At 39.0% G+C, this 26499-nt stretch overlaps 2 protein-coding genes across 2 annotated transcripts; both read right to left on the reverse strand.

The window, feature by feature from the left end:
- Window positions 1–7014: 7014 nt before the first annotated feature.
- On the reverse strand, window positions 7015–19683 carry LOC104909056 (telomere repeat-binding factor 4). The gene is made up of 6 exons (XM_010698238.4): window positions 19395–19683; window positions 16624–16823; window positions 13598–13682; window positions 8952–9035; window positions 7490–7760; window positions 7015–7403 (listed from the first exon to the last, which is right to left on the reverse strand). Exons 1-6 carry the CDS (start codon window positions 19542–19544, stop codon window positions 7372–7374), a joined length of 822 nt encoding a protein of 273 aa, XP_010696540.1. The 5' UTR covers window positions 19545–19683; the 3' UTR covers window positions 7015–7371.
- A 5309-nt stretch (window positions 19684–24992) lies between these two features.
- Window positions 24993–25739, reverse strand: LOC104909082 (uncharacterized). The gene has a single exon (XM_010698270.1). The coding sequence runs from the start codon at window positions 25737–25739 to the stop codon at window positions 24993–24995; it is 747 nt and encodes a 248-aa protein (XP_010696572.1).
- Window positions 25740–26499: the final 760 nt, after the last annotated feature.

Below are 26499 nucleotides of genomic sequence, written 5' to 3' on the forward strand. Positions count from 1 at the left end.
TCTGTGTTGAATGATTCTGTTCTTATAAAGTTTAGTCCATCCATCCCTAGTTGAGTCAAGTATTGCAAGTTTTGTTAGCCTTTTATATGATCTGGAGAATTGACATTGTAATCTTACTATCTACTACTTCATCGGTTCCTCCATACGGAACTAATTATTACATTGATAAGTAAAATGTGTAATTCAAACTAGTAAAGTGACAACTAAATCTTTTTTTTTTTTTTGGTGAAATACGGATTTAAATTAAGTTTAAATGTCTCTGGCTAAACGCCTTAGTACATAATCATCCCACAAGTTCAAAAGATAACTAGGGGGGGTGGGGGTAAGCCTAGTTACATTCATATCTAAGACACTTCTTCTTCCTTCCTTAGCCATTGTATCCGCGACCGAGTTGAGCGTTCTTGGGCACGATTGGACCTTCATCCCTTGGAAATACTGGCTTTGATCCCTGCATAGCATAATAGATTGGTCATTTTGTGTTGTGCAAGTACTGGGATTGTTAATTTGTTGCGCCGCTATTTTGCAGTCTGTAGCAATCTCTACATGCGTCATCCCCTTTGAGTGCGCCGTGGTTAGGGCCCAGAAGATGCCCAGAATCTCCGCGTGTAGTGCGCTGTTTGCATACACCTTTCTTTGAAACCCAAGAATCCATGTACCTGTACAGTCAAACATAACCCCAGCCACACACGAAGCAGAAAAAATATTCACGAAGGATGCATCAACGTTTATGGTTATCCACGGGTTTGGGGCTATCTTTGGGTAGTTTAGTGTCGGTTTTGGAGAGACCAGGAGGTTAGGGATGGCTTTGTAGTGTGCCTTAGCCTTTTGACGGGCTATATCGATGGTAGTATTTGGTGGTGGCAATGGTTTGTTTTCGAAAACGAGTTGGTTCCGCTGGATCCATAATTCCCAGCAGATAAAGGGGAACAAATAATTCCTGGGAATGTCACCAGACAATGTGGGGTCCTGTAGGTAATTTCTAAGCCAATCTTCAATGTTGGTTTGATTTGGGATTGTGTGATCCAACCTCTCCCATACCTCACGGGCGATATTACATTCTATAAGTACATGGTTAGTAGACTCCTCACTGGTGAGACAACTCGGACAGAGGGCAGATGGGATGATATTACGGTGGTGGAGAAGCTTGTTGGTGGGGAGACGGTCCCACCAAGCTAACTAGAGAAAGATTTTTAATTTTGGGGGCATATTACCTTTCCATAGCCAATCCAAGTTGATCTTGTTATTTCTATTTTTTGTGATGGCTTGGTAGGCCATGGTTAGAGAGAATTTGTCGTCCACCACAAATGATGAAAAGGGTCTGTCGCTGACTTGTTCGTGAGTTACCGGGATTTTTGTCTCCAAAATTCGAGATAATATGAAATCCGGGATAGGCATTGAGAGAAGGTGTAATTGCCACTGGTTTGCTTGTCTGAGGTCCCTGAGTTTCATTGAAATTTCATGGTGTTTTAAAGGCCCACAAAGCAGGGATCTTATGGAACCTATACCTAACCAGTTGTCTTCCCAGAATGAGATGTCTTTCCCGTCTCCTATTTGCCAAACCTTATTTTGTTGTAAAAGGTCCCAACCTAAACCTATGTTTTTCCATGTTTTTGAACCATTATTAAACGTTGTGACTTTGTCGTTTTGAATATATTTAGACCTAATACAGTCTTGTGCAAGATTTGGTGGTCCCTGGCTCATTTTCCACCCGAGACGGGCCATGTAAATGATGCTAAGGTCCTTATGAGCGCGAATACCCAGACCTCCTAGATCCTTGGGTAAAAAGGTGGCTGTCTTCCCTACGAGGTGAATTTTTTTCTTTGCGTCTTTTTCACCCCATAGGAAATCATTGCAAATCCTATCCAACTCGTCAGTAGTAGTGACAGGGAGTGTTTGGTTCTGGAGATAGTAGGCGGGGATGGAGTTAAGTGTAGAGTTGATTAGAACTAATTTACCCGCCCGGGAGAGGTAGTTTGTTTTCCATGAAGCGAGTTTTTTCCTAACCTTGTCAACAATAAATTGAACCTCTCGCCTTTTAGGTCTTTTATGGGATAGGGGAACTCCAAGGTACGTCCCTAGGTCCGGCGACTCCGTAACTCCTATGGTTTCCTGAAAAAGTTGTCTATGGTCGTTGTTGGTGTTAGGCGAGAAAAACAAGCGGCTTTTGTGTTCATTTATTTTTTGACCTGACTCTGCACAGAAGGCTGCAAGGGTTTCTCTTACAGAGAACGCTGTGTTTTCATCAACCTTTCCAAAAAGGAGAAGGTCATCTGCAAACAGCAAGTGAGAAATAGGAACTTTCTTCCTACCTACCCAGAAAGGTGTCCAATTTTTATTGTGTGTCTGAATGTTTATTTTTTGTGTTAAGTGTTCGAGGCAGATGTTGAACAGATAGGGAGATAGAGGGTCTCCTTGCCTTAGGCCCCTGGAGTGAAGGAAAGTTTCGGTCTTTTTACCATTGACTAACACAGTAGAAGAAGCTTGAGAGACACAGTTCATGATTAAAGCTATTGAGTGGTCATCCATGTCTAAGCAGCTAAGACTTTGTTTAAGGAAATGCCATTCTATCCTGTCATAGGCCTTTTCAAGGTCTATTTTGAGTGCAAACCAACCACTTTTACCTTTTTTGAGGTTCATGGAGTGCAGAATTTCGGTGGCTATGACAAGGTTTACCTCCGGGCCCCTCCCTTTAATAAACCCGTTTTGATTAAGAGAGATCCAATTTGGGAGTATTGGTTTTATTCTTTGAACAATTATTTTTGTCACTACCTTGTAGATAGTATTGCAAAGGCTTATAGGTCTCAGTTGTTTTACTGTGGTTGGGTTCTCAACTTTAGGAATAAGGCAAATAAGGGCATTGCACAAATTTGCGGGAACTTTAGCTTTTGAAAACCATTCCATCATTGCTATCTGAAGATCCTGACCAGTAGTGTCCCAGGTGTTTTGGAAGAAAATGGGGTGAAAACCATCTGGGCCCGGTGCTTTGAGGGGTTTCATGGAGAAAAGGGCATTTTTAACTTCTTCTAGAGAGGGAGGGTGGCCATATGATCTACAAGCCTCAAGGGTGGGTCTCCTGAAAGTTATGTTAGGGCAGTGCATTTTTTCGGAGGTGAAAAGTTGACAGTAGAAGTTTCTAATGTGATCTCTAAGAGGCTCTGGGTCCGCAATTTCTCTCCCTACGTTGTCTTGAAGACTTAAGATCTTACTTCTGTGCCTACGGATTTGCACATTTCTATGAAAAAAGGCAGTGTTACGTTCGCCTAGGCCATACCAGTCCATACGGCTTTTTGCTAGCCATAGAATTTCTTCTTGGTCTAGGATATCAATAAGCTCATTTTGTAAATGTTCCTGAAGGTCAAGATGATAGAAGGATCCCGGGTTAGTTTGTATAATTTTTTCTAGACCGCTTAATCTACTCAAGGTCCTTTTTTTTCGATGGTAAACATTCCCAAAGACTACCTTGTTCCACTCGATCAGCTCGTTTGCTGTGTTATCTAACTTAGACGAGAGAAATGACCCCCCTTCCCAGGCTTTTTCAACGACACTAGAGAACGTTGGGTGGAGAATCCACATAGGTTCGAATTTGAAAGGCTTTGGACCCAGACGGGCGACGGGGCGATCAAGGTTAAGAAGTAAAGGGCAGTGGTCTGAGGTAATTTTTGGCAGATGTGTTATTGTGGAGTTTGGCATTTTGGAGAACCATAAATCGTTTGCACAACCCCGATCAAGTCTTTCGTGAATAGGGTTGTTTTTCCTTTTATTGTACCAAGTATACTTAGACCCCAAGAAACCCATATCAAGAAGATTGCAATCATTTAACATTTTTTTGAAAAGGTCAGTTCGATTTTTTGAGACCGGTCTCCCCCCCCATTTTTCATGCTGGCCCGTGACTTCATTAAAATCCCCATAAACAATCCATGGTAGGTCAATATTACAAGCAACATCATATAAATGGTTCCATAATGTTTTCCGAATACTAAGCGTGGGGCTTGCGTAAATTGCGGATAAAATAAAAGGAGAGAAGCGGTTTTTTACCTCGACCAGAGCAAGGACACTTTGAAGGTTGGCACTCAGAATAGTAACGGTGACACGAGCAGAATTCCAAAGCAGTAGAATTCCTCCCGCAAAACCGATTGGATCGACCAAGAACCAGCTATCAAAGGGAAGTTTTTGGATGATTTTTTCAGTAGTTTTTCGGCTGGCGTGAGTTTCGGCTAGGATGATTATGTCCGGGTCATGATCACGCATGATCAAACGGAAATTAGGCTTGAAAGATGTACGGGCAATGCCCCTTGCGTTCCAATATATGACCGACATATTAAAGGGTAAGCTTGGCTTGGCCATTAAGGCCTTGGCTAGGGGGACTTGATCACGCCCCACGGATTTACTTCGGCCCTTGTAACCGGGTCTATCCAGAGTTGTCTTTGAGGAAAGGCTGTCAATGTTGCCTTGTTTGGGGATTTTCTTCCTCTTCCCTCTTCCCAGTTGGCTTGAAGGGTCAGTTGATGTAACATGGGAATGATCCGCATTTCTATCATTGCATTCGAGTGGCTTAGGAAAGTCCACTCTATGCTCCTGTGTTTCAGTTGATAAATTTCCCTCAAATATGGGAGAAACACAGTTGGGTCCATCCACGCCCCCAAACGGTGCATCAGTAGCCTCTCTTCGTCCTCGTTGGTCACCGGTTTCGTCAGAAGCCAATAGATGAACAAGAACATTTTTCGTGGTAGGTGAGTCATGTCTTGAATTTGAGGTATGTGGGCCGGAGCTATGGCTCCTTCTTCGGTGTACATTAGCAAGTTCATGAGGTAAGGTGGAATCATATCGGGTTTAGGATGAAGTTTTTGACTTGTTGCAAAGGAATTTCTATAAGGTTTTCTCCCTCTTTCCATAGATAATAAACATGGACTTGGTTGACTTCCGGTTTGGTTGGCAATGGTGGTTTCTCGAATATGCATGGGAAGACCCAATCTTTCAGGATTAGTCGGGGAGGGGATGGAGTTGAACTCTGTGAGTCCGGTGATGTGGGAGGCGGTGGGGTGGAGGGGTTTGGTGATAGGGGTTGTTCCATGGCAGAGGGTTTTTTCGGTTTGGTGGAGTGGAGTAAGGTTTTTGGATGATGATGATGGAAATGTTTTCGGGGACGTATAAGTGATAATTGTTGGGTTTGAGATTTGCAGGGGGTCAGTTGGGGGATGGTGATTTGATATGCCATGTTTTGGGTTTTTAGAGGTCAAAAGATCTTTTTCCAGATCTTCCCTCTCATCCTCAGAGATTTGCAAAGGCTGAAAAGAGTTTTTTGTTTGCATAGGTTGGGCTATGATGGGACAAGTTGGAGCTTTCCTTTTTTCTTGGGAAATCGGGTTTGCTGGGGTTTGGGGAGCCAAAGTTTTGGCAATCCCTTTTGAATTTTTTATTGGGGTCCACCTATGATTTTTAACATTTGGATTAATTGGTTGGTGGGGCCCGAATTTTTCCTTTTTGTTTGCCGCAGGTTTTTGCCATTTTGAGGCATCATCTTCTTCGTTGGTGCTCTGTTGGGGGCCTTCAAATTTAATGCCACAGTTTCTATTTCCATGGCCAAAGTGGGCGCATTTATTACAATACCAGGGGCCCTCCATATATTCAATGGTTTGGAAAACATTTCCTAACCAAATACCCATGATGGGTTGACTCTCTTTTTCGACAAGAACGCATATATTTGCATACCTCTTTCCTTCTCCTTTAAGAGTATTGTTATCTATCTTGACTAGTTGCCTAACGTTTTCCCCACCTGGACAAGGATGTCATGGCGAAAAAGTTCTAGCGGAAGCTCAGGAAGTTTAACCCATACTGCAACCTTTCTCACATTTTGCTTTTGATGGTTTAAACCCTGCTTCCCATTCTTGGACCCAAACATGGTGGCTTTGAATACACCATGGCCCATCTGCAAGAACTTTTGCTCTTTCTTTAATAGATTTGCAGTTTATGGAGTAGTATCCCTTTCCCAAGGCTGCAAGGGTTGGAGTTTGGGGCCATCCCCATAGACGTGCAAGTTCCTTGGCTAGAAATTCTCGCGCGTAGGATCTGCCTATTACTTTGACAATGACACATAGCTTCCATGGGGTACAGAGATCCTCATAGAGCTCCTTGGATATGGGGATGAACGGGGTTAGGGGGGAGGTTGAAAGTGGGGGTGTGGTGGCATATGGGGTCGATAAGGGTGGGAGTAGTGAAAGACTTTCGGCTTGTGTTGACAATGGAGAGGTGAGGATGGTTGCGTACGATGAGGGAGTGGTGATGGTTTGAGGTGGTGGAGGGTTTGAGATAGCTGGTGGAGTGGTCGACATTCTGAGCGGAGCCAAACCTCCAGGGGGAGGGTCTTCTTGCTCGGCAGAGATAACATTTTCTCTCACTTTCTCTCTCTCACTTTCTCTCTCTTCCATATGGCAGTAACTAAGTGACAACTAAATCTAAAAAGTTATATATGGTAGAATTTATTGAACCTTCACTATAAATGACTTTTCGCTTGTTTTAACCTGTCCATCTGATTGTATCGCTTTGTTTTGCGTGAAAAGTGAAAAAGGTAAGTTCTACATCGTTTCCTTTTTTTTGGCATTGTACATAATGCATTTTACTAACATAGACCTCTCATACATCATTATGTTCTCATATGGAGAATTGTTCCATAGTAGTATTAGACTTGCACTTAAATTAAAGCAGAGAAAATAGTAAACCAAACTGGTGCTTCATCCTTAAAGTCATTTGATTTTGTAAAGCATCGCTCAGAGTAAGCAGCTCATCTCAAGTTATTTGACTAACAGTAGTTGATATTACTTTTATCCAAACTCCAACAAGCACGCTCTAGATGTGACAACCAAGAATTCAAGTGAGTTTGAACAGCTACAAGCTAAAGTACTTGAATTAGTATTCCTTTTTTTGACTTGCTGGGTGATTAGCTACAATGTTAAACGTATTTCAAGTTTCAGCTCCCTTCTAAACTAAAAGCTGCGCAATGCCAAAAAGATAAAAACATTGAAGACACAAAAAATAATGATCTGCTGCACGTTGTATTGGATAAACCTAAGGCATGCAATTAAAAGTTATGAAGGTCTTCCAACCGTAAATCATATTTACACGTTACAATGATATCGCCATCTGTGCAAGCTTACTCTAAATTCCTAGCATAACTCTTCAAAGTTTTTAACTGCATTTTGTTTTCCAATACAATTGCGGAGCATGCCATTACTGCTGCCTATTCCTCTTCGGAGGGAGAAAGCCGCAAACTAAGCACCATATTCCAACTTCATGCTTTAGGGCCATGCTACAGTTGCATGTTTCTGCACGAACTTTAGCTGCTACTGGTTCCATATGTAGATCCGATTTTGAGTATCATGCAACAAGGACAAGTTCACCGTGAGTACCTGCCACCAAGAAACAATGGATGAAGCTGAAGAAGCGGGAGAGGAAAACAAATGAAGAGCTTGAGATATGGAATAGAATATATTACATCTGTCAAATATCTCTTTTGCCAACTGCAGAATTGAGTCTGTTTCTTCTACCATCTTCGCTAATTTCTCTGCATCCTTAACAGCCTCAGCTGCCGTAAATGCCTTGTTTTCTGCTTCAGCAACCTTGTAGGCTGCAGTTTTTGCTGCTTCTTCTAGCGACTCACCAACCCTAGAGCAGGCAGTGGCCAAATGCTGTCTGGGCCAGCCGTCTTTTCGATTGCTTGCGTTTAGCTCCATGGAATTGTTCTTCGGTCTGTAGTAGCTATCAACCTGCAATCTCAAACCATGTCGATTTCAGCTAGGTCAATATGAGAATACTCTTAACAAAAACACAACAATCATCATATTCACACCCTTTATTTAAACGACTTTGGCATACACACTTCAGATTATTACCACACTCGGCAGATATCGCATGTAACCAAAACTGAAGGATGTCAAATTCCAACAATAGGAGAAATTTTCCCAAAAACAACCAACGCCCTCTTACTGTATGCAATAATGATCTCAAAGAAACATGCCTTTCCTTAAAAAAAAGACTGTTTCATAGCTCATCACCTGATCCTTGGATGGCAAACAGGTGGGGTATAGGGAGAGAGAATTAGCTCCTAATTCAGACAAGTATATACGTGAGAGTTTTGCAGTTCATTTTATGGGAATGATGAATCTAATCCTAAAAATTACAAAGATAACTTAAATGGTTGCAACTATGCAACATAAACGACAGATTGTTACGCAAATAAAGATTAGGCACAAATGTTGTAGGCCACATCCTTATTTCTAATTCTATCCAACAGCAGACAACAAACAGAAATAAGAAACACAAGTGATACACCCTATTGCAAATAACAAGAAATAAACATGTTCAAACAATATATTTGCTTAAAAAGACTACATAGCATAAAAAGTATATTAGAGGTAGAAGTTGCAAACCCCGACCCAACCGAACCCCAACCCACCAACCCGACCCATCCCGCACCCAGTAATAGTGGGTTTGATTAAAATTTTCAACCCGTTTGATTAGATAGGTTGGGTCAAGTTAAAATTTTCAACCCGATTTCAACCAGCCTAACCTGTTTATTGGGTTCGGGATGGATTGACCCGCTCAACCCAAAATTTTCATATTCAAATTTATCAGTTTTCACGTAATTTAGCCTTTTGGACCTTATAATGTCTATGATATACAAATGTGTTGTAATTTAGCTTCTCGTTAGTTGTTAATACTAACCATGTTTTACCGTTTTAGTAGATCAGAGTTCGATAATATTGCTATTTAGTTTAGTGGAATAGTGGGTCATAATCAGGTCAACCCGTTTATTACATGGTTGGGTAGGGTTGAAAATCCCAACCCATTTAACTTATTATGTCGGGTTCGTGTTGAGGGATTCAACCCATTTATCTTAATGGGAACACGAGCCCAACCCCGGACGGCCCATTGCCAGCCCTAGTTAGAAGCTTTACCTTCTCGAGTTTCTCCTGATGAACAAGTCTTCTCAACCTTGCCCCCAACTGTTTTCTGAAATTTTGCGGCACTTCAATTTTTTGCTGCACAAATTAACGATAGAAACAATTAAATTTTACAGTAGTTAAGGCAACCATAAATCTACTGCAGTTAGGTTTTTGATAGAGTTACGCTACTCAAACAGCCAAAGGCAAATCGTAGATATTTCATTAGCTTTAGAAAAGTAATATGGTTCCACAATAACAAAGCTTGTTGATATTTGCATGGTGATAAACTGGCTGTTAAGAGTCAAGGTACCGCCAGTAACCACAAAGATATATTACTAAAGGAAAAGATTCATCTTGCATTAGCGTAACACTACCAAAATGTAATTACGCATAGGGATCACAATCTGTGAATTACGAGCTCCATGTACGCACAAAATGGCCACAAGGAGCAAAAATATAGCTGGAAAGATATGATGTCTCTTCATAAGATTACTGTTCTAGTTATTAGCTATTAAAAATTAGAGGTCAGCTTTCATAATAGCTCTTACCATGATTAGTGTTCATAATTATCTGTTGGATTTGAAAATAATTAAAGTAACTATTTACTACTTTCAAAAGCTACTCCAAAAACTACATCTACCCAAAAGCTAATCCATTTAGCTTTTCCAAACATTACTTTAAGTTCTCAGCCAATAAATGCTATCCTAAATATAACCACCAAAAGCCAAAGTAACCTTTGGTGAAAATTCAACATGGTCAAACTTTAAAAGCTACTAAGAAATTTTTTCGCCAAACATGCCCTCTGACTGGTAAGGTTAGGAATAGGACACTGCAAAATATTAATGCTAGTAGCTGCAGTTTTAAATGTGTGAACTACACAGATTTGCTGCAAAATTTGTGGTATACTAAGTAATCATAGAAAAGAAGGGATTTCAGATATCTCTAAGACCCCATCGATTATCTTAAACTCAATCTTTCACCTACATTCTTGTCAAAACCGTATCAAACTCGTGTCGATTGTCGAATAAGGGTATGATAGCTTGCGGACACTGGCTCTAAGTATGTTTATGTAGCGGTGAAGGAAAGAACTTCCAAGAGCAGTATTGACAGACTTTATGCTGAAGATGGACAGATTCTTACTTCCATTGAAGATTTTAGGCAGAAGTGAGTCATTCTTATGTACAGCTCCTTGGCCCTTTTGCTCCTACTCTCCCTGCCATTAACTTTACTGCAATAAGAAAGGGCCCTGCTCTGAGCGATGAAGTAAGTGAGAGTCTATGTAGATCCATTTCTTATGGTGATATTGATGCAGCTCTTTGCAGATGCCTAAGGAGATCTTCCATTCAGATATTTAGGGGTACATTGTCTTCTGAACAACTCCCTTATATTAATTGCAAGCCTCTTGTTAATAAATCATCTCTAGAACTAAGCTGTGGTCCTCTAGCTCTAGAATCTTGTGTTATGCTGGGCAATTAATCAATGGTGTCATCTTTAGTATGCAGACTTTCTGGTAGCATCCCTTCTAAAAGATCCTCAGGGAAGTGGAAGCTTGTTGCAGATTATTTCTCTGGACAGGTGATATTATTGCTTTGAATAAAGCTCCTGTGGCTTGGGAAAAGGTTTGCCTCCCTAGACCAGCAGGTGGCCTCAATGTGAAAATCTTGCTATTTGGAACAAGATAACTGTTACCAGGCTTCTCTGGACTTTATCTCGCAAACCTGACAAATTATGAGTTAAAAGGATTTATGCTTACTACCTCAGAGGAAGGTCTACTCCCTTCATATTCAAAATAATATGACTTGGTTTCTTAAGAAATTCCTAGCTTCCAGAGAGCTAGTGGACAAAGATGGTGGTTGCTCTACTCTTCGTAAAGGCACAAAATTCCCCATTTAGAAGACATATAGCTGTTTGCTGGGTAGGCATACAAAGGTAACCTGGAGAGGATTACTGGCAATATCTGGGCTGTAATGCTAGCGAAAATATTACATGGGTTACTTCAAAGTTGAAAAATTCAGGGGAGTCTTCTGTGTCAATTGTGTGGGCATCAAAATACTCTGCAGCTATATGGGGGACAGTGCAGACTTTCTTGCAGGTTCATAGGCAACCCCAAGAGTTTCCTTTTGGAGCTATCAGTGCTGCTAAAGCTTGTCAGAGGAAAGCTAATGCTTTACGATATGTTTCTGTACTGTCTATGGGGTCTAGCTGCAAAGATATTCCAAAGTGTTCAAAGGCAGTCTGCTACCTAGGGATGGTCTATAGAAACAAATTGCTTATCTTGTTGCTAGCAGATGTAATGACACTACGAGATCTCTTACATTTCCATCATGTTTAGATTTTTTTCTAGCAAAGGTTTTCTTCTCTTGTTAATTTTTAGGCCGCTTGTTGGAGTTTAAGGGTTCATGTGTATTATCTGTACTTATCTTCATTAGATGTTGATACCCTTCTTGGTAATAAATCATTACTTGTACTCCTATAAAATGACATGATCTTAAGTAATAGGCTTTTAGGAAAAGGAGGCTCAATCAGGGCCACAAACCAGAATATATTCTGCTTTACGATCTTGTACAATTCAATACATCTTTACGATCTTTTACAATTCAATACAAAACCTGTTGACTAGTTTGAATTCATATAAAATTAGTTAATGAAACTATAAACATTGTGGATATGAAATTCCTAAATTCGACAAGACAACCTATGTCAGGTAGAAAATTGTTGCTATTAAATCTTCTACATGAAGAGAATTATGACGTTTAATAGAGTTTGGATTATTTATGATTTTCAGATAGGTGTGGCTTTGCCACATTTTATTGTTCAACAATTAATCTTTGTTTGTTGGAAAATGTCCCCTCTTGAGCACCATAAACCCTTTCATACCGTGTTGACACAATACAACCAGGGTGCAAAGTCCAGGTATGAGTCCAACCCAAAGGAGATAAAACAGCCACAACCAAGAATATTTTTTTAAATTCTTTTTACCATACTTCATCTTTTTCTCTCTCTAAGGTCTTAGAGAGACCCAATTGCACTTTGAAAATTTACATTTGATAACCCTAGATTTGAATTGAGCCACCAACTGAAAAGGTTGAGAAGAGGCTTAGTGCTTCCAATCCTTAGAGTGAAGAGATTCTGCTGGAGGTATCAATTTCTCCGACGTTTGGTTACTCTAGTATGAAAAGAAACAAATAGGATGGGTTGACAAATAAGTAAGGGGAGGTCCTACGTTACAAACATGATATAATCATTTTCTCTCTGTTAAAGTCGGTCATCATTTTAATTAGTTTTACAAGGACAGCTCTTCTTCTTCACATTATTTCACTTATTTATCATGTGTATAAATATTACATTTTTCACAACTAGATGAATGTTAGTGAATCTTTTAGAAACATACTCTCCTCCCATATTAGTTTACACAATTAGAAAATGCACTTTCCCTGTTCAGTTCACCTAAATTAGTTTGCACACTTCTAACTGGTCATAGAGTACGATGACTACGATCTCCAATCACCTCTACTTTTCTCTCTCCTTGATATGAAAAAACCCATTATCTTCAATCACATATTCACCTCTACATTTTCTTTCTCCTCAATATAAAAATACCTATAATCTCCAAATGTGAATACATTTTGCTACAACTAATATCGTGCACCAAGGATTGCCAAGCATAGTGCCCCCACTTTGAGTTTCATCAATGAATCTATCTACTAAGATTTATCAAAATATACTTCAAATCAAATTCTTTTAAAAACTCATGTGTCCACAACCACAAATGATTTCCCCAAAAAAAATAACTACCAATCTATGTTTATCAATGAGCTTACTGATTAATATTTATCAAATTGAACATCAGTGATAGTGATATACTGATATGCTGTTTACAAAAAGGTAAAGCATTGTTCAAGGCTTATTAATGTATTATTATAGCCTCTTCTTGAAATTGTAAGGTGTAGATGTAAGTATCATTTGATCAACGAACCTACTGTAAATTAAACGTATTAAGCAATGTGATTTTAAAGTACATACCAGATAGACCAATAGAATTCATCCCTCATATTGTCTGTTTCATATTCCATATTGAAAAGCATAGCTATTTTCTCTTCATACTCTTTTCCCATGTCAAAAAATTGGGTGAAGTGGTTGCCAAAAACTAGCCAAACTACATTCTATCTTTAAGAAAGTTAGAAGTTGGATTAAAGAGGCTCCCAAAGGTTATTCATGTAATTATTATCAGACATGAGTTTTTTGGTTGAAATTTGTCTGATTTTTGGCTTTCAAAAAAAGATCTTATGAACATAAAACAGCATACACCTTGCACTGCGACTCGGGTGCGCACTATATAAGCATTGACTTTATTCGGACCATCAATATAAGATTATTCACTATCTCCAATCACTCAAATGAGTGAGAACTAAATCATAAATTCATGCTCTTATGAGATATGATAACCCCAACTCAAAGTCTATTTATATTCAAACTGTATTTTCTTATCAAAGTCCCTTATCCTTCATTCACTCCGTTGCGCCCACCTGGTACTCACCGTCTAACCACTAAAAGAAAAGAGTGGCCAGCAGGATTCGACCATCAAGAAAGTGAATCGAGATAACTGTTGAAGTAAAAAGAAGAAAAAGAAGGGAGAAATGGGGTTAAATGGATCACACCTCGATATAGGATAGAATCGAACCAATATCCAACCCATTTTGTTCTTTGACAGCTGAAAGGGCTTCAAAGATCAATTCGTTGTACCTGATACAGAAGCAGGAGTCAGGCCATACACAAAACAAATAGCCTAAAGATATTTATATCGCTGCTAGTTTTTTGTCAGATCGAATATGCAAAATATCCATTTTGCATATTTGCACCACAATGGCCCAAAAATATCATTTCCCTGACATTATAAAATCTAGAAAGTTCCGATGTATAAAAAAATTAGCTCATACTTGAGTGACTACAAACGTCCAAAATTTTTAAATTATCAAGAAATTAACAAAATTAAGAAATGGAAATTATATTTTCTATTTATCAACAAAAGAATAGTACAATGCCAAAAGCCTTAGTCCCGAAATATGAGATAGGCTGCAAGACCCAACAAATTATCTCCAGTGGGTCATCCACAAAGATCATCTTCCCCCATTCATTTCTACCTAATTCTATGATCTTGTAAAGCTATCATATTCCACTCCCTCAATGTAAGTTACATGCAGAGCTAAACATGGCATTATGGATAAAGCTGGAAGAACTACAAGCTAAGTAGGACTGCAAGAGCTACAAATCTCAGCTACAATTGATTCTCTCTTCTAGTTTTGTTTAGTCTTGTCTCCCTTAATCTGACACCCAAAGCAATTAGGCCCACTATGTCATTTATTTGCACTTGTCCCTCGCTCTCTCTCTCCTCCAAAATATGGGAGAAGAAAAACTCAAAAAACCCTTCTCTACCGAACTGATGGTGCCGACCTCTTGCTTGCTTTCTCCTGAAGCAAACCCACCTCAGTGCTATGAATTAACATAGCTTGGACAGATTATAGTGCTAAAATGGAGATATTAAGGGAAGAAGATGAACTTTAATTGATTAATAACTGAAATTACAGCAAAAGTAACCGATATTCAAGCTTTCAAGAGGCTTGATTCTCCCCCCAATTGAGCTACTAAGAGCTCACTCAATTTCTCATCTATTTTCCACATACTTTTCACTCTCTAATTATCCCTATATATAAAGTAATTTCCTAAGCACAACTACCTAGCTTGTTCCTCAAGCCAACTAATGAAGATAGTATTTAAATTACCTTTCCCCCTAATATGGATTCATAGCACGGAGATGGCACCTAAATCCCACAATTTTGCTGCCCTTCTAAAGTGTGATGTGTGTCAAGCATCTGTATAATTCAGGATCTTTAATCTTTTGCAAATTCATATTTATGAATATTGTTAATTTGTATTGTCAAATTATTAGTTTAGGTCTGAGTCCCACAATTTTGTTGCCTTTCTAAAGTGCAATGTGACTAATTTTTTGTTGCTCTTTTCGACATTTAAGTAAAAGTATGAAACTAGGGCTTGGTTTAATCATCAAATTAATAATACGATGGTAATCAACGGAATATATTGATGGATTTGAGTGATAAGTCACTTATGAGTGATTGACTTTTATATAATTAGTTGTGTGGTGAATACTGAAAATAGGAAATGACAGTGATACACTTGTAACAAAACAGAAATTTTTTTAAGAAAAAAAAAAATAGGAGCCAAGGGAATGGGAAAGATCTTTGGCAATTTATGTGCGAGCTTAAAGAATCATTCATTGCACCCCAAAATTCGAAGTCCTACTGCCTTCTTTCATTCAGCAAGCCTATGAAGACATTAGCTTCAAGATCCAAGCTATAGTTGCTTCTAATATGTGCATAAGTGCAACCTGAAAGCAATCAAACTGAAAGCAGTACACCATGCAAAGTAATTACAAGTACAGTATTCAGTCCGAATCCATGCTATCCAACTTAGTTCACACGTCTTCACTAGTCACATCCTAAATGCACCTAATATCCTCATCCATTCTGCAATCAAGTTCTCTACAAGAGTACAAGTACTGCCCTCATCAATAGTGCACTAATGTTTCTTGCAAGTTGCAAGGAATCAACCCAGGGCACCCATTGTGATAACATACAAGAGAAGGAAGAAAAGGGTAGAAGAGGCACGCCAACCAAGGGCAGGAGAGTCTTTTATTACTGCAGTCTAGTGATTTTGTTATTAGTTGGTTATTTTCCTTTTGTCCTCAAGTGTGGTAGATTCTCTGTATTTCCATTCCAGGACAGCTGGAGGCTAGAGAATGGTTGAGTTTGTAATAAATAGAGAAAAGAGGTCAGCAGAAAGGTATTGAGAATTTAGAAGAGAGAAGTGACCCCTAGGATCTCACCTCTCGAATGTGAGAAATGTAGAGAAAATTACCCTTGGATCTCAATACAATCTATCCTACTGCTTCCCTATTTGCCTTTTCCCAAAGTTATTTTTAAGTTGCTTAGTTAATTCCTAGTACAAGTCAGCAAATTTTGCTTTTTAAGGAGGCGAACAAAATAGTCAAGGCCTCAGGGGTTTAGTTGGTTTACAATAAGCCTATGAGATTCTATTATGTTTTTGCCTTAGTGGTGGAGGAACTCTTTTATCATAGTTATGATGAGAGATATTTTGTAAAGAGGAGGCACTACATCCAGATTATAGTGAGAGAAACACTTAAAGGGGGAATCTCCCATCTCGAATGGTGAAAGTTGTATTTGATTTGCATCAAACTGATCATCAATACAGCTGAATAACTGGGTTACTAACCTAATTCTATTATTTCTAGCTTTGATCATCGGGCTAATTCCTAGCACCTTCCCCCTCCTCCCAAAGATCAGGAGAAAAGAAGAAAACAATGAAAAGGATGATTGGAAGAGTCACCCTCCCCCGGCTCCTCCTCCCTCCCCACTTTGTAGAACTAGCATTCGGCCAACAAGACATGTATAACATGTTGAGAACAAATGCTTGAAGAGCATTCCTAGAGTACAAATGCTAATGCTCTCAGATATATCTTGATCATATGTCAATTGGAAAAAAAAAATTACTTCAGTTATGGTGAATAACTGTTGAGAATACCAAGTTCCTCATCACTCCACCACTAGCAGAGCTGGATACCCAAAATGTTAAGGAGCCTCGATCATACCTGGAACCATTAGTATCCTTAGCAGAATCATCCTTGACATGATCAGCAGGTGATTCATGTACCACAGGCACAGGAGCAGCAGTAGGATTCTGTGTGGCAACAGAGGGAGTAGCAGGACCATCTTGAGTGGGTTTTGGCTTCGGAGTTCTTAACTTGTCCCTGGAGCCTTGGACTGCAGCACTCATGTTTCTCCATTTGTCCTGTGTCAGCAATGAAACAAATAAATCATCAAGACTAACTATTATTTGAGAGTAATGATAGTTGACACAGGTAGTACATAAGGTGCACCCGTGCAGCAAGTGAATCAATAATAGAATGCCTGCTAGTGATAAGTTCATTCAAGATGTCAATGTTAGAGAGATGTGGCTTATTAATTAGAATATAATATTTACAGAATTGCATGTGAAAATCGTTCATGCTAAAACCATCAAGGTCAAACAGACTAGTGTGAATGTGAATTATGAAAGCCATCCACCAAACATTATACTATGATATAGAATATTAAAAAAATGAAGCGCTAGCTACCCTTAAACATCGATAGTCTCCAAAAGCAAAGCAAAAACAGAAAGAAAAGAAAGTGTAGGGCCGGGATGGCTCAGCTCAAAGCACAACACCACACAGCACGAAAAAAGCACACCACAGCAAGGGCACAACACGAGGACGAAACCGTGCCTGGGCCGCACTTTTGGATGGGAAATACCAGCGAGGCACACATTTCAGCATCAAGAGGCAATGCAAAATCACCATTTTTTAAGCCTAGGCACGGAGGCACAGCGGTCCCATGGGCTGCGCCGTTTCTGGGCCTTACTTTTGGGTTAGGCCGACAGAGTTATGTGCTAGGTCAAGCCTCCATGACGCATGAGCATGGCCCAGTGCCATCTTTATTTTGTACCTTTTTGTTTAACAAAGTTCATCTTTTCTAATTGCTTCTCCAGTTGCTGAAAGTTTGTTAAGTCAACACCATTATCCAAGCAATAGCAACTTATCCCCTATTGGACATTCTGACAAAGCATCAAACTTAAAAAGTCTTGGAAAAGACCTATTGCAACAAAAGCTCTCAAAGCTTAAATGCTTCACCAAAAATCGATGTAAATCATGGGTGCCTTTTCTTAAAGTCCTTATTCCGCAAGCTACGGAGAGATCAAAAGGATCCAAGCCTGGTTCCATGAATCTACTCAAGAAGTCTCGATGTATCACTCCATCATCTATCTCTTCAGAAGTGGCCAACAACAAAAAATCACTCGGCACCACCCCCCCCCCCAACCCCAATATACATATTCCCTTAAGGTGGCATTACCTGCTTCATACTACATGGAAAGGTAAATCTACAACTCAAAGGTACAAGAATTCCCATTAAAGATGAAGAAGAAGAAGAATATATTTGCACATGATGACCTTTCTTTTCTCTGTCTTTTGTGCTAACTGCTAAGGTATCTCAAATCTTCATCCGCAGTGATTGTTAGAAGGATCCAACACGGATATGGAAGACTTTATTGTGATTTTACGTATTTTAAGAATAACAACCAAGAATCCATATCCATTCGAGGTGTCAGGTATCGTACCTTTGGATGAATGCACGACAAAGTAATAGAAAGATCAAAGAAAGAGAGCTTTTGAACAAAGCAATTTGACTGCTTTGCCTAACAAGACTGTGCAACTCGATTTTATACCTCTACGTGCAATCCTTTAAATCTAGAATCGCTAATAAAATCAATGTGCATCTAAGATACTATAAATTTATATGATGTGTCCAAATTAATAAAATAGAAACCAAGCTCCATCAAGATACCTCCCAACTCTCACAAAAAGAAAAAAGAAGACAAATGCCTTGAAATTTACAATGTTTCATTCATCCACATCCCTTCCATAAGGTGAGGCTAAGGCTATAGTCCATGGTGACTTCACCCGTGCACAAGAAATGCTACTCAAAGGTCAACTCCACATTGCTCAAACGTCAAACAAGATGTTGAACCATCAACAAAGAGAATAGTTGTGTCCAAGACCAATTCAATACACCCATTCTATAAAGCTTAAACGTCCAGGAATAATCACCATAGATTGATCACAGACATAACAACCCAACCACATCTTCGTCCTCATTTTTGTTATTATATTCAAGAGAATTATTGATCTTTCTATCAGAACAACTATATAAATCCAAAAATAATCTATTAGGTCAATGTTATAAAGGCAAGAGATGAAGTTCTAAGTGATATGTGATTCGACCAGAGCAAGTAAGCATACATCAGATTTCAAGAAATAAAGTAGAAAGAATAAGCAAAATCCTTTCACACATATTGGCACTAAACGTAGGGATGTCGTTTACCAACTTGATCGAACTAAACAACAACAACAACTCCACTTTCTCTTCTCCGTCAATCCTCTCCCCTCCATTATCCTTTCCCTTTTCTCTAACTTTTCTTGTAACGAACCAAACATCAACTAATCAACAATTAATTTATCCCTTTAAAAATGTTTTCAATTGAAAATGTTTTCCGTCCAATCATACATAACCTTAACACCTAAAACTAACACCACCGACTAACACACTCTTAGAATACATACTCCTAAATAATTGCTTCCCAACAAAATCATCTCCAAAACAATAAATCATTGAATAAGCAGAAAAACACATGACAATTCACAAGAACTTGAAGCAGAAATCAAAGTAAAACCAAAATAGTGGTATTAGCGCAATAATGATACAAAGAAAAGTAAAAATATAGATGAAGAAGACGTAAGGTGAAAAAGAAGAAGGGAAGAGAAAAGACCTTGAGATCAATGTTGGAGCGAGAATGGAGGTATCGATTGAAATCAGGATCTTTCTGGATCAATTTCCATTTACCAGGACCATGTTTAGCGACGCCTGCGCGTAAAGCCTCTTCTTCATCTGCCGTCCATTTTTGCTTCGGATTTCCCATCTTTCTCTCTCTCTCCAATGGTTGAAATCCTACCTCCTCGTTTCCAACGGCTCAAAAAGATTACCGGGGTAGTGCCGTAGTGGCCGATCTTTGTTCTTCTTGAGCCCAAATCAATCCAAATCATAAGCATATGTTTTTATGGGTGCAATTAAGCAAGTTTGTAGCTATTATATTTTTATTTTTATTTTTATTAATGAAGGAGTTGAAATGGGTCATGCTAAAGTACTCTTAGGCAATTATCGAGAAAGAAAGGTTAGGAGATTCAAATCAATAAAATAAATTTGAAGTAAGATGCCCCCGAAGCCATCTTTGATAATACGGTTTTTTCACCAAATACTCCCGACAAATCAACAAATTCACAATATACTCTCAATGTTTCAACAACTCACCATATACCCCTGACTTTTCATTTTTGTGCACCATATACCCTTTTTCTAACGGACATTAGGTTGTCGTTTGCTTTATTTACGTTTTTGCCATCATTATTCACTAACCCTAATTTAAACCCTAAGCCCTAAAATTTAAACCTAACCCTAAAATCTAAACCCTAACCCACCCCCTCCCCTACACCAGCCCCCACCCACCCAGCCCCCACCCCTCCCCCTCCCCACCACCGCAGCACGCTCCCCCTCCCCCTCCCCTCCCCCTCCCCTCTCCCTCCCCGTCAATTTCTCTCTCCCCTTCCCCGTTGATACAGCAGCAACACAAACCCCAACCCTTCCCCTCCCCTCCACCGTCGCAGGCCTCGCAGCCCCTCCCCTACTCCCTCGCCGTCAATTTCCTCCTCCCCTTCCCCGTCGACACAACGGCACAACAGGAAGAGAGAGACACAGCCGCGGCAAAGCAGCGACACAGGAGAGAGAGTGAGAGTTTCGATGGAGGAGAGAGACACAACAATCCGAGGAAGTAAAGCTCTGGCGAGCTAAGCGCAGGAAAAATAATGAGTAACCGACGGGGAAGGGAAAATCGATGGGGAAGGGGAGGGAGTAACGGTTGGGGCAGTGGCGGTGGAGAGGGTGAGGGAGGGGTTGCAGCGGGGAAGGGGAGGGGAAATCGACGGGAGGGAGTAACCGTTGGGGCAGTGGCGGTGGAGAGGGTGGGGAGGGCTGCGGCAGGGAAGGGGAGGAGAAATCGACGGGAGGGAGTAACGGTTGGGGCAGTGGCGGTGGATAGGGTGGGGGAGGGGCAGCGGCGGGGAAGGAGAGGGAAATCGACGGGAGGAGTAACGGTTGGGGCAGTGGCGGTGGAGAGGGTGGGGGAGGGGCTGTGACGGGGAGTGGAGGGGAGGGGAGGGTTGGCGGCTGCGGCAGAGGGAGGGGAAGGGGAGTTGGTGGTTGCGGCAGAGGGCGGGAGGGAGGGGTGGGGGATGGTGGAGGGGAGGGGAAGGGAGGGGTTGGGCTGGGTTGGGTTGGGTTGGGATTAGGGTTAAGATTAGGGTTTAAATTTTAGGGTTAGTATTTAGATTAGGGTTTAAATTTTAGGGTTAGTATTTAGATTAGGGTTATAGATTAGGGTTTAGAGATTAGGGTTTGGAGTTAATCGTGGCAAAATGGTAAATAAAGTTAACTGTGAGTTAACTGCAGTTAAAAAAAGGGTATTTGGTGCACAAAAATGAAAAGTCAGGGGTACATGGTGAATTGTTGAAACATTGAGAGTATATTGTGAATTTCGCGATTTGTCGGGGTTATTTGGTGAAATAACCGTTGATAATATGGTCTACCTAGACCATCTCAAACTTTTTCAAATCTTCAGCTGCATTCAAAATAAGAGCATTAATAAACCAAGGAATTTTCCATTATATGTTGACAGAGTTGATAATCGAAAAATTATCGCCTTCAATCCAAATGTTCTTAATGCCAATAGAGATTGCTCCCCGGATACCTTTCCTAAGATCCCAAGTTTCAACAACTATAAGATAAAGTTGGAAGGATTAATAGTGTTAGCTCCACATAAAAGGATATCACCTTTACTATTCCTTATAAAGGAACCATATGAAGTTTGATCATTATTAAGTTTAGAGCCATCAAAATTAAGCTTAGTTATCCCTTCCTGAGGAGGAGCCCAACTAGAGGAATTTATGGCCCTTCTTTTGTCAATATTAGACTTTTAATAACATTATCAATATAACCTTTTATCATTTCCCCCAATTTAGTAGCGGAACAGGATTTTTAACGAAAGATAATACTATTTCTAGTATACCAGATAAACCACTAAATTATAGCAAATATCTCAATTTGGAAAATGGTACTAAAGTTACGAAACTCCAAAACATGCTGCTTAAAAGAAGTAACATTATTACTCCAACTAGGGAATTTGGAGCTAAATTTTTTGCGATCAATAAAGAATTCACATCCTCAACCATCTCACAAGAAAAGAAGAGATGATCAACATCTTCTGAATGGTGATTACAGAGATACATTCTTGGGGCAAAAAAACATGACTCCTTTCTAACCATTTTTTTTTTTGTGTGGGTAAACCATCTTGACAAATTTTCCAAATAAAGAATCTAACCTTATCTATAGGAGGGTCTTTTAATCTTCAAACCCAAGAGAAATTCATATTCTCACTTGGCCTTACATCCATCCCTTGAAATAGAGTCACTCCCGATTTAACCGAACAATCACCATCTGCAGATAAACCCTAAACTAGAGAATCTGGAATAACATTTAAAGGAATGAAACGTATTGCGTCAACAAACTAACATCCCAAATTCTATCTTCCATAATAAAAAAAAATAATAGCAATATTTTCAGAAGCTGCAAGAGGGGAGCACATGTTTGCTAAAAGATAGTTGAAGACCCAACTGTCAAACCAGAAAGATATATTATCACTTATCCTAACATTCCATCTCAACCCTTTTCTAAAGATTGTGCATAGACTCATAAGTCATAAGTTTACGCCATTACTAAGAGATATTTTTTTTAATCGCATAAGAAAATAAATAATTCGATTTTAGATATTTCATCCTGACAAGTTTAATCCACAAATTTTCTGGGGCCTTCAACATTTTCCATATTAGTTTCATTTGTAATGCTAATTTTTTTACGCAATCCCAAACCACCCACTACGGGAGGCGGATTTTATCCCATCCTATCAAGTTGGGAGATTTAGACGGAGGATTTTTGTTCCAAAAGAAGTTTCTATAGAATTTATCTAAAGAAGTACTCCCTCCGGTCTTTATTAGTTTACCCATTTCTTTTGCACAAAGTTTTAGAAGAAATAATATTGTGGGACATGAAAAGAAAGAGAAACTATTATTTTATATCAAAGTTGAATGTATGTGTGATGCAAAGTTAGTGGTCCTATTCCAAAAATAGAAAAAAGAAATGGGTAAACTAATAAGGGACATCCCAAAAAGGAATATGGGTAAACTAATAAAGACTGGTGGGAGTATGAATTCTGGTAGGGAGGGTGAAACTTTGCATCTAATAGTTTTCCTTAGTTGCGAGATTTGCTTGGATTAAAATAGTACGCCCCGCCTGAGATAACGAGTTAGCGTTCCACTTGCATATCTGAGCTGAAGCTTTTTATTGAATATCCAAAAAAAGTATCATTAGTAACTTTGTCACTTATAATTGTACAACGTAAGTATTTCCCAAGAGATAAAGATTCTTCCATTTGAAGGATTAATGCAAATTCCTCCAATAAAGATGGATCGGTGTTTGGAGAGTATTGGAAAGCTGATTTATTATAATTGACTAATTGACTTGACATTGAACAATATTTTTTTAAAAAAGTTTTTAATGGTCAAACAACTTTCGAAACTAGTTTTTGCAAATATCATCGTATAATCAGCAAAAATTCAAAAAATAAATTTTGACATGGGAATGGCCCAAAGTTACTCCTACTAACTTATCTCCCATCCTACTAGCTGATTGGAATTGTCAGGCTAAAATTTTCGTACATAATATGAAAATCTATAGAGATAGAGGATCATATTGAAGGATTCCTCTAGATGGGATGAATCTATCCCTAGGATTATTCTCATTTACTAAAATCCCATTTTCTAATGACCTCAAGTCTAGCAACAGGAGCAAAGGTTTCTTCATAGTCAATTCCTTCTTGTTGATTATAACCTTTTACTACAAGTCTAGATTTGTTCCTTACAATTGTTATATACTCATGTACTTTGTTTCTAAACACCAATTTTAAGCCAATCACTTTTTGTTGTTTAGAAGAGGGAACTAGATGACATACCTTGTTTCTTTCGAACTCATTTAACTCAACTTGCATAATAGTGATCCAATCAGAACCTGCTAGGGCTTCTTCATGATTTCTTGGTTTCATAATTGATAGGAATGCATGAAATGCACAAAAATTCCTTAACTAAGATCTAGTTTGCGTATCATTGGATATGTCACTTATTATGAGTTTCACTGGATGTGATTCTTGATGTCTCCAAGGTTTAGGTTGAAACTCCATTATAGGAACGGGTTGTTCCTCTTGATTTTCATGAGAGGATGAGGAGCCATGTTCATTTGTTCCTCTTTCAGCTATTGTTGAATCAATTCCTTCAACATTTTCGTTCTTAGCCGGAATAGTAATAACTCCATCATCTTGAGGAACAAGAACATTATTATTATGAATGTTTTCATCTTATTTGTTCCTTTCCTCTTTCATTTCTTCTTCCTCAATTGAATTTGCATCTTTCTCATTTGATCGAACCAAGCCTATATCTAAGTCATCAATCGGTTTGCTTGGATTAAAATTGTCAGATTCATCAAAGATATATGAACACTTTCTTTAATGCACATAATTCTTTTATTATAAACTCTATAAGCCTTAATATGTAATGAATATTCTAAGAATATTGCTTCATCACTCCTTGCATCAAATTTTCCAAGATTATCTTTTCCATTATTATAAACAAAACATTTACAACCAAATGTTCTAAAATGTGTAATATTGAGCTTCTTTTCAAAATAAAGCTCATAAAGAGTTTTGTCAATGATAGATCTTATCATGGCACAATTTATTATGTGACAAGCAGTATTAACACCCTCAATCCAAAAGTTTCTTGGAAGTTCACTAGCAATTAGCATAGTCTTAGTCATTTCCTTCAAAGTTCTATTTCTCCTTTCTACAACCCCATTTTGTTGTGGTGTTGTAGGGGCATATAAATAATGATCTGGCCATGGTCTCTATTTAAGTCATCAGATTTATAATTTTCAAATTCATTACCATGATCGAATCTAATATGCATCAATTTGTGACCACTCAAATTTTTAACTCTTTTAGCAAAGACAAGGAACTCATCATAAGTCTTATCCTTACTAGAGAGAAAAATAATTCAAGTGTACCTAGAGTAGTTATCAACAATAACTTTTTTTTTTTTGGCAATTCAAAATTTTTATTGACTACCAAAAAAATTGGTGATAATTACAAGCTAGACTCCACAATACTTCCACAATTAACTACACAAGACTAACCACATCAGTAGCTCCGATCCTACTGAACTAATAACCTCCTCTCTGTTTCATTACAATTGCAAGCAACTTGAAAAATAACTCGATTTATCAAGACTGCAGGTGAACAAGAAGTATTCTCAAAAATTACACTATTTCTTTGACACCAAATAGTGTGCACTGCCTCAGAGAACATCATCACATAGACTCTTGATTTCAAGCTCTTACTATGAGCTTTTAAACAGACAATTCTGCTTTCAACATCAAAGGAGCCAGCAGTTCTATTGAACCCCATCTTCTGCAGCAGACCATTCCACACTTCAGTAGAGAAGCTGCATTCAAAAAAGAGATGCTGGATTGACTCATTCTGTGTATCACACAACCTACATTGCAATTGACACTCCACATTCCATCTACTAATTCTGTCAGTGGTAGGCAGTCTGTTTTGAACAGCTAACCACACAATGAACTTACTCTTTGGGCTGGCTCTATTATTGCAAATAATTCTTCTCCATTGCACTTTCTGCATCTCCCCTTGAATGAGCTTGTAAGCTTTTTTTATACTGAACTTCCCATTAAGCAACAAATCTTCCCAGTTCAATTGCACCCTCAGCTCTCTTAACTTTAAGATTTTCTTCAGATGCCAGGACATGTTGTTTGTTATTCCAACAGTAGACACATCATGTCTTCTAAGACAATAGGCAGCTATCCACTTGACCCACAGCTTGTCAGTTTTGAAAGTAATAGCCCAAAGAAGCTTCAACATTGCAGCCTTATTCCAGTTCTCCATATTGATCAAACTCCACCCACCTGATACTTTAGGGTTGTAAAAATTCTGCTAAGCCACAGGAGCTTTTCTGGAATCTAGTGTTAACCCAGTCCACAAAAACTTCCTACAGATTGCTTCCACTGCTTTAATAACTTTTTTTTGCAAAGGAAAAATATGAGCCCAATAATTCTGCATGCTACTTAGAATGCTTCTCACCAATTGCAGTCTACCAGCATAACTAAGGTGCTTTGTCATCCAAGATTGAACTCTGCAAGTAATTTTCTCCACCAGCACTTTACATTGAGAGATTGTGAGCTTTTTGGAGTTAAGAGGAACCCCAAGATATTTAAAAGGTAGCCTCCCTATAGGCATACTAATAGCATGTGCAAGCATCTGAGCATCATCTTCATTCACGCCAACAACATATATATTGCTTTTCTCCACACTGGCTACCAACCCTGAGGCCTTAGAGAATTTCTCAAAAGCATTCATTATTTTAACTACTGAACTTATATCAGCCCTTGCAAACATTAGTAAATCATCTGCAAACATAAGATGATTAAGAGAGATTCTCTCACATTTGGGGTGATAATTGAAGTCAGGATCATCCTTAAGCTCTTTCAAACACCTGCTGAGGTATTCCATACTGAGTGCAAAAAGAAAAGGAGACAAAGGATCTCCTTGTCTTAGACCCTTTTTAGTAGCAAAAGGAATAGTAGGGATACCATTTATGGCTATGGAATAAGATACAGTTCTGACACAACCCATTATCCATCCCACA

This window comes from Beta vulgaris, chromosome 8 (assembly GCF_026745355.1).
Source record: "Beta vulgaris subsp. vulgaris cultivar EL10 chromosome 8, EL10.2, whole genome shotgun sequence".
NCBI lineage: Eukaryota > Viridiplantae > Streptophyta > Magnoliopsida > Caryophyllales > Amaranthaceae > Beta > Beta vulgaris.